Consider the following 9,432-nt stretch of genomic DNA (forward strand, 5'->3'; position numbering starts at 1 on the left):
TGGCCCCTGTGCTTCTGTTTCATTCATTGTATAAACCAGAGGCTGCAGAGATTAATATTGAAGACTGTGTCCTCAATATCCTTTCTCTGTCTGAAAATGAGACATCAGGGGTCTGTTTAGACCCCGCATTCTCGCATTCTACATCAAAGCTCCCCAACAGAGTTGTTAAAAATTAAAAAAAAAATAATAAAAGACATAGAATATTAAAACTAAAAACACAAGGAAAACTGGACCCGGCTAAGGGCCCTTTCCAAAAGGGGCGGGGGAAGTGGGATGTTTGAGATGCCTTAAATTTAAACCATATTTCGTGTAATGATATAATATATGTGAAGCAAAAGATATATATATATATATATATATATATATATATATATATATATATAAAAAATCTCTTTACTATAAATTTTCAAAAAATACAGAAATTATAAACATATAAACACACTTTATATAAAATCAACAGGTACTTGTGGTGACCTCAATATATTTATCAAAGACAAAAAAGAGGAAAACAGATTGAACACAGACAGTGCCTTGCGAAAGTATTCGGCCCCCTTGAACTTTGCGACCTTTTGCCACATTTCAAACTTCAAAAATAAAGATATAAAACTGTATTTTTTTGTGAAGAATCAACAACAAGTGGGACACAATCATGAAGTGGAATGAAATTTATTGGATATTTCAAGCTTTGTTAACAAATAAAAAACTGAAAAATTGGGCGTGCAAAATTATTCAGCCCCTTTACTTTCAGTGCAGCAAACTCTCTCCAGAAGTTCAGTGAGGATCTCTGAATGATCCAATGTTGACCTAAATGACTAATGATGATAAATAGAATTCACCTGTGTGTAATCAAGTCTCCGTATAAATGCACCTGCACTGTGATAGTCTCAGAGGTCCGTTTAAAGCGCAGAGAGCATCATAAAGAACAATGAACACACCAAGAAGGTCCGAGATACTGTTGTGGAGAAGTTTAAAGCCGGATTTGGATACAAAAATATTTCCCAAGCTTTAAACATCCCAAGGAGCACTGTGCAAGCGATAATATTGAAATGGAAGGAGACCACTGCAAATCTATGAAGACCTGGCCGTCCCTCTAAACTTTCAGCTCATACAAGGAGAAGACTGATCAGAGATGCAGCCAAGAGGCCCATGATCACTCTGGATGAACTGCAGAGATCTACAGCTGAGGTGGGAGACTCTGTCCATAGGACAACAATCAGTCGTATACTGCACAAATCTGCCCTTTATGGAAGAGTGGCAAGAAGAAAGCCATTTCTTAAAGATATCCATAAAAAGTGTTGTTTAAAGTTTGCCACAAGCCACCTGGGAGACACCAAACATGTGGAAGAAGGGGCTCTGCTCAGATGAAACCAGAATCGAACTTTTTGGCAACAATGCAAAACGTTATGTTTGGTGTAAAAGCAACACAGCTCATCACCCTGAACACACCATCCCCACTGTCAAACATGGTGGTGGCAGCATCATGGTTTGGGCCTGCTTTTCTTCATCAGGGACAGGGAAGATGGTTAAAATTGATGGGAAGATGGATGGAGCCAAATACAGGACCATTCTGGAAGAAAACCTGATGGAGTCTGCAAAAGACCTGAGACTGGGACGGAGATTTGTCTTCCAACAAGACAATGATCCAAAACATAAAGCAAAATCTACAATGGAATGGTTCACAAATAAACATATCCAGGTGTTAGAATGGCCAAGTCAAAGTCCAGACCTGAATCCAATCGAGAATCTGTGGAAAGAACTGAAAACTGCTGTTCACAAACGCTCTCCATCCAACCTCACTGAGCTCGAGCTGTTTTGCAAGGAGGAATGGGCAAAAATTTCAGTCTCTCGATGTGCAAAACTGAGAGAGACATACCCCAAGCGACTTACAGCTGTAATCGCAGCAAAAGGTGGCGCTACAAAGTATTAACTTAAGGGGGCTGAATAATTTTGCACGCCCATTTTTTCAGTTTTTTATTTATATATATCTTTTGCTTCACATATATTATATCATTACACGATATATGGTTTAAATTTAAGGCGTCTCAAACATCCCACTTCCCCCAACCCTTTTGGAAAGGGCCCTTAGTCGGGTCCAGTTTTCCTTGTGTTTGTCTAATCGTTTGGGATGGATGCCACTAATAAACTAATCTATAAACAATTGTGAGCATAGCTGAGCTTTTGGGTATTAAAACTAAAAGACTATTGACATTGTCCACTGCCCTACTGACACCAACCACTTCCCTACTGATACCAACCACTTCCCTACTGATACCAACCTCTGCCCTACTGACACCGACCTCTGCCCTACTGACACCGACCTCTGCCCTACTGACACCGACCTCTGCCCTACTGACACCAACTTCTGCCCTACTGACACCAACCACTTCCCTACTGATACCAACCTCTGCCCTACTGACACCGTCCTCTGCCCTACTGACACCAACCTCTGCCCTACTGACACCAACCACTTCCCTACTGACACCGTCCTCTGCCCTACTGACACCAACCTCTGCCCTACTGACACCAACCACTTCCCTACTGACACCGACCTCTGCCCTACTGACACCAACCTCTGCCCTACTGACACCAACCACTTCCCTACTGATACCAACCTCTGCCCTATCATCCACACCCCATCCTCTGCTCTACTGACTGACACTGCCCACTGCTTAGGTAGGCTCAGTTTATATTTTTACAGTGAAATTTGTTTTGTTATATTTTTCTAACTTTTCCTTACTATTTAGTTAGGTCTTGCTAGTTCATTTCTAAAAAAAAAAGGGTGATCTTCGATCTCTTTTATGATGTTCAGGTAGATCTCCACCTCTCATAGATTGCCTACCCCTGTGGTAGAGTGACGCCATAGCGGAACTCGTATGAACTCCAAGATTTTTTGGTGACCTGGTGAAGTGGAAGGTTGACTTGAACATATTGCATAGAGATAGAGAAATGTTATTGGGCATTGGCATGGATTTAGTTAGTGTAACCCTCAAGCCTTACAGTTCACAAAATATGCTTATAGTAGAGAGGAGGTTAGGTAGGGAAGTCATGGGGTGAGATCACTAGAACACCATTTGCTTATATTGATAGACTCGTTTAGAATATTCTTTGATGAGGTTGTTGGTTTTTCTCACAATAGCCAGGAGCTCCATGGTAAGTGTGAAAAGGAGTGGTAATGGGGATAACCCTGATGGGTTGTTTAATGTGTGTATTTGCTGGACTATCAAGTGTTAATAAGAATTCTGTTTTTGGAACCCTCCAGACAAGAAGGTTTTAGATAGAAGTTACTGTATGGAGGAGGGAGGAAGAGAAATTTAGAGAGGGAGATAGTGGGGGAAATACATTGAAATAAATCTATCTTCCCCGTGACCGTATGCTGACCTATGAGAAGAACTTCTTTGTTCTTGGATACCTTATTGGAAGACGGAGCCTCAAACGCAGTTCCCATTGGTCAGCATGATCACGTGGCTACGCTGACCAATGAGAACTTGGCATTGTGATCTTTATGATGGATTCTCACTTAGGGGCTGTGTATTGGGGTGTATGGACCAGCAGCACAGGGCACCACAGTCACTATGTACAGTGGGGACCAGAGGGGTGGTCAGGACATTTGGAGTTAGTTCACCTTTCCATTTTCTTCATGAAAAGGAGAACTTACCCTTTTACTGGTAGATGAGCATGGATTTTCCTCAGCCACTTTCGTTCCTACTACAAAGTTTTTTGATTTAATTATCAAAGAATTTTAACCTACATGTTATCATGTTGATCATTAGCACCTGTCTGGTATACAGAGCATCCGGAAAGGATTCACAACTCTCCACTTTCCGCTCCACTAATCCCAAAATTGATTAAATTCTTTATTTTCCTAAAAATTCTACAAACAATCCCCCATAATAACCATGTGAAATACGTTTGTTTGAAATCTTTGCAAGATTATTAAAAATAAAAAAATCCCATGTACATAAGTATCACTGCCTTTGCTATGACACTCAAAATTGGGCCCAGGTGCATCCTGTTTCCACTGATCATCCTTGAGATGTTTCTACAACTTGGTTGGAGTCCACCTGTGGTAAATTCAGTTGATTGGACATGATTTGGAAAGGCAAAAACCTGTTTATGGTCTCACAGTTAACAGTGCATATCAGAGCACAAACCAAGCCATTAAGTCCAAGGAATTGTCTGAAGACCCCCTGAGACAGGATTGTATGGAGGCACAGATCGGGGGGGCCTCCATCATTTGTAAATGGAAGACATTTGGAACTACCAGGACTCTTCGTAGATTGGGCCGCCTGGCCAAACGGAGTGATTGGGGGATGAGGGCCTTAGTCAGGGAGGTGACCAAGAACCCGATGGTCAATCTGACAGAGCTCCAGCGTTTCTCTGTGGAGAGAGGAGAACCTTCCAGAAGAACAACCATCTCTGCAGCACTCCACCAATCAGGCCTGTATGGTAGAGTGGCCCGACAGAAGCCACTCTTCAGTAAAAGGCACATGACAGCCCACCTGGAGTTTACCAAAAGGCACCTGTAGGACTCTCAGACCATGAGAAATAGAATTCTCTGGTCTGATGAAAAAAAGATTGAACTCTGTGGCCTGAATGTCAAGCGTCATGTCTGGAGGAAACCAGGCACCGCTCATCACCTGGCCAATACCATCCCTACTGTGAAGCATGGTGGTGGCAGCATCATGCTGTGGGGATGTTTTTCAGCAGCAGGAACTGGGAGACTAGTCAGGATGGAGGGAAAGATGAATGCAGCAATGTACAGAGACATCCTTGATGTAAACCTGCTCCAGATCGCGCTGGACCTCAGACTGGGGCGGAGGTTTTTCTTCCAACAGGACAACGACCCTAAGCACACAGTCAAGATAACAAATGGGTGGCTACAGGACAACTCTGTGAATGTCTTTGAGTGGCCCAGCCAGAGCCCAGACTTGAACCCGATTGGATATCTCTGGAGAGATCTGAAAATGGCTGTGCACCAACGCTCCCCATCCAACCTGATGGAGCTTGGGAGGTCCTGCAAAGTAGAATGGGAGAAACTGCCCAAAAATAGGAGTGCCAAGCTTGTAGCATCATACTCAAAAATACTTGAGGCTGTAATTGGTGCTAAAAGTGCTTCACCAAAGTATTGTGCGAAGGGTGTGAATACTTATGTACATGGGATTTTTTCCTTTTTTATTTTTAATACATTTGAAAAGATTTCAAACAAATTTCTCTCACGTTGTCATTATGGGGGATTGTTTGTAGATGTTTGAGGAAAATAATGAATTTAATCAATTTTGGAATAAAGCTGTAACATAACAAAATGTGGAAAAAGTGAAGCGCTGTGAATACTTTCCGAATGCTCTGTAATTATTTCATCGTGCATTGCATCATATACCTGCAAAATCCTTAACTGTCTGCAAATGTACCGGGAAAAATTGATGCTGAAAGGCAAAGGGTGGACTCATGATTTGATTGAGGCTTCATTCACAGATAGGGGTTTTGAATTGTGGGGGGAATTGTCGCGATTCTGCCGGTGATTTCGAAACAGGGGGTTAAAATATAAAATCCCACATCAGCGTGTTCAGTTTCCATTCATTTCAATGGCACCCAAAAACGCAGAGCAGTTCTGCCGAGATTGGCACGCTGCAATTAGGCAAATCAAATTGCGTGTCACGAGTCACATGTTGCCCCATACGTCTCGCGATTTGGGTTGCGCAACGGCAGTGCGATTGCAGCGTGGTTTGTTTTGCAACAATTGCGGCAGAATTGCACCGCATCTTTAGGTGCCATTGAAATGAATGTGACCTGAACACGCTGATGTGCGATTTGACATTTACCAGCGCGTTTTGAAATTGTGGGCTTAATGGGCTTAGTGGGCAATTCCGCCCACAGATCAAAACGCCTATGTGTGAACGCAGCCTTAAGGGGGTACACACTAAGAGAGAATAGGAAGAAAAATTCCGTACAAGGCGCGATCGTTTGCTTTTCCTATACTGTGTACACAACTTTCCGCATCTGATTCTGACTTTGCAAACAAATAATTCCGAAGGGACAAATGTAAACAGAACGAACAATTTTTGTTTAATGTGTACTGTTTTCCTACGGGAAAAATCAGATACGAAAAACTGCGCATGATCAGAAATAATAAATAAAAAATAAAGCCTTTGTTGTAGGAGAATTTTCATCCATGATTTCCATCCTCGGTTCCGACTTTCTGTGAAACATCGAGAAAACCGGACGATGGGTCACCTCATTCTCTTATAGTGAGTGCCCACCTTTAGGGGTTTCTTTGTAGGTTGGTAATTGGTCATTTAAAACTTCTCATGTCATTATTTATGAAGGAATCCTCACTTTACAGCATTTCTACATAAGAGTCTAAAATGTTTGCACAGTACTGTACTCATACTGTATATACAATAGTATATATACACTCTATTACCAAAAGTATTGGGACGCCGGCCTTTACACACACATGAACTTTAATGGCATCCCAGTCTTAGTCCGTAGGGTTCAATATTGAGTTGGCCCACCCTTTGTAGCTATAACAGCTTCAACTCTTCTGGGAAGGCTGTCCACAAGGTTTAGGAGTGTGTCTATGGGAATGTTTGACCATTCTTCCAGAAGAGCAATTGTGACAGTGGCGGCTGGTGTATTTGGGGTGCAGGGGCACAGCCTCCCCATCCATGAATCCGGCCCCCTAATCTACATGCCGGGCGCCAGACCCATGGAGTTCAATGGGGCTTTTTTTTTCTTTTTTTAACCATATGACTTGAGCCAGAGGCTCTCACAGGCTAAAAAAAAAGGGCCCACCCAGTTGTATGACAATAGCGAATGAAAATTGTCACACGGATCTTCTCCTGACCAATCAGCAAGCGGGTTTTGAGACCCGTTTCCCGATTGGCCGAAAGGAGAAGCCATTGGGCATGGAGGAGGAGGGAGGAGACGCAGAAGATGGGGAAGAAGCCAAAGCCGCCCCCGCCTGCTGCTGCTGCATCCAGGCAGGGTGAGTAAGGGGGGGTCCTGTCTTGTCTCCCCTGACCTGTCTCCCCTATCTCCTGTCTCGCTGTGGTACGGGGGAGGGGGGGATATGGTGTGCGGCCTGGTGTGGTCCAGGGGGTAAGATATGGTGCGGTTCTGCTGCCCCCCCGGCCCATGGAACACCAGCCGCCACTGAATTATGAGATCAGGCACTGATGTCGGACAAGAAGGCATGGCTCTCAGTCTCTGCTATAATACATTCCAAAGGTGTTCTATCGGGTTGCAGTCAGGACTCTGTGCAGGCCAGTCGAGTTCTTCCACCCCAAACTCACTCATCCATGTCTTTATGGACCTTGCTTTGTGCACTGGTCCAAATCATTTGGTGGATGGGGTATTATGGTGTGGGGTTGTTTTTCAGGGTTTGGGCTTGGCCCCTTAGTTCCTGTGAAGGGAATTCTTAAGGCGTCAGCATACCAAGAAATTTTTGACAATTTCATGCTCCCAACTTTGTGGGAGGAGTTTGGGGATGGCCCCTTCCTGTTCCAATATAACTGCACACCAGTGCACAAAGCAAGGTATATAAAGACATGGAGGAGCAAGTTTGGGATGGAGGAACTTGACTGGCCGCAGAGAGTCTTGACCTCAACCCAGAAGAAAACCCTTAGGATGGATTAAAGTGCAGACTGTGAGTCAGGCCTTCTCTTCAACATCAGTGCTTGACTTCACAAATGCGCTTCTGGAAGAATGATCAAAAAATTCCCATAGACACTCCTAAACCTTGTGAACAGCCTTCCCAGAAGAGTTGAAGCTGTTATAGCTGCAAAGGGTGGGCCAACTCAATGTTGAACCCTACGGACTAAGACTGGGACGCCATTAAACTTCATGTGTGTGTAAAGGTAGGCGTCCCAATACTTTTGGTAATATAGTCTGTGTGTGTGTGTGTGTTTATATATATATATATATATATATATATATATATATATATATATATATATATATATATATATATATATATATATATATACACACACACACACATATTTTTTTATACTAGAAGTTACATTATTTTCCTTACAATAATATGGAATTGAATAATTATCAGACAGATGAAGTAACTCTTGATGTCTTTACAGGTAAACAAGATGTCCAATGTCAGCAGTGAAATGGAACCAAACATGATTTACAGCCCTGTGGATTTGTTCTATGTCCTGATTTTATCTATCACTGCTCTCGTGGGTGTCCCCGGCAATGCTCTGGTGCTTTGGGTTACTGGAGTGAAGATGGAGCGGACCGTGACCACCATTTGGTTTGGGAACCTTGCTCTGGCCGATATCATGTTCTGCTTGTGTCTTCCAATCTTTATAACACAGTTCTTCTACCCTGACTGGCTGTACGGTCCTGTCCTCTGCAAGATGTTATACTTCATCATCTTCCTTAACATGTATACCAGTGTCTTCACCCTGGTGGCTATCAGCGTTGACCGATGGATTCTGGTTGTCCATCCCGTGTGGGCCCGAAATCACCGAAGAGTCAAAATGGCGTGGATGATATGCTTGGCTATTTGGATGTTGTCCTCCACGATGTGTCTTCCTGACCCCATCTACAGAAGATATGACACCTCTGATAACAGGACTGAATGTTATTCAGACCCTCACATGATAGAGCCAATCATTCTTACATATGCAATTTTCGGATTTCTGATTCCTCTTATTATCATTTGTATCTGTTACATTCATCTGGTTTTTAAAGCACAAAATATCAGATTTTCTGAAGTAGGAAGAAAACCCATCAAGATGGCAATAAGTATTATTATCGTGTTTTTCATCACCTGGGCCCCCTACCACATCTTAGGAGTAATCCTGCTATACACTAAAAATAAGGTAGTGTACAACCTGTTCCTTCTCTTACATCCTCTGGCCTTTATCAATAGTTGCATCAACCCAATACTCTACGTCTTTATGGGGAAAGATATGAAGGAAAGGCTGAGACAGTCTATTGGGGAGATCATGCAAAATATATTTAGGGAGAATTTATTATCCCCACCATCCAATGAGAACGAGCCCACCACAGAAGAAAGCCTCCCGCTCTAATGTATGAGACAGATTTGTAGAAGTTTTGCTTTATTAGCAAGCTAGGGTGTTAGGGTGGCCAAACTGAATGTCCTGAATAAGTCACATGCCATCAGGGCTTAGTGCTTATTGACTTTGTGTTAGAAAACACCCCCTAGGGACACATTTAATGCTTTGATCTCCCCTGGTGTTAACCTCTTCCCTGCCAGTGTCTTAGTACAAAGACAGTGCATATTTTTAGCACTGATTACTGTAGTAATGTCACTGGTCCCCCCAAAAGTGTCAAAAATCTCAGTTAGGGGTCCAATCTGTCCACCGCAATGTTGCAGTCCCGCTTAAAAAAAAAAAATCGCTGATAACCACCATTGCTAGTAAAAGAATAAATAAATAAAAATGCCATAAA

General features: G+C 42.8%; 1 protein-coding gene across 1 annotated transcript; it reads left to right on the forward strand.

The window, feature by feature from the left end:
• Positions 1 to 8,123: 8,123 nt before the first annotated feature.
• LOC309563810 (C3a anaphylatoxin chemotactic receptor-like) lies at positions 8,124 to 9,050 on the forward strand (the record flags this gene model as incomplete). Its single annotated transcript, XM_082268432.1, has 1 exon — positions 8,124 to 9,050. One exon carries the CDS (start codon positions 8,124 to 8,126, stop codon positions 9,048 to 9,050), a length of 927 nt encoding a protein of 308 aa, XP_082124558.1.
• Positions 9,051 to 9,432: the final 382 nt, after the last annotated feature.

This window comes from Pelophylax lessonae, assembly GCF_965119305.1.
Source record: "Pelophylax lessonae genome assembly, chromosome: 9".
NCBI classification, from domain to species: domain Eukaryota; kingdom Metazoa; phylum Chordata; class Amphibia; order Anura; family Ranidae; genus Pelophylax; species Pelophylax lessonae.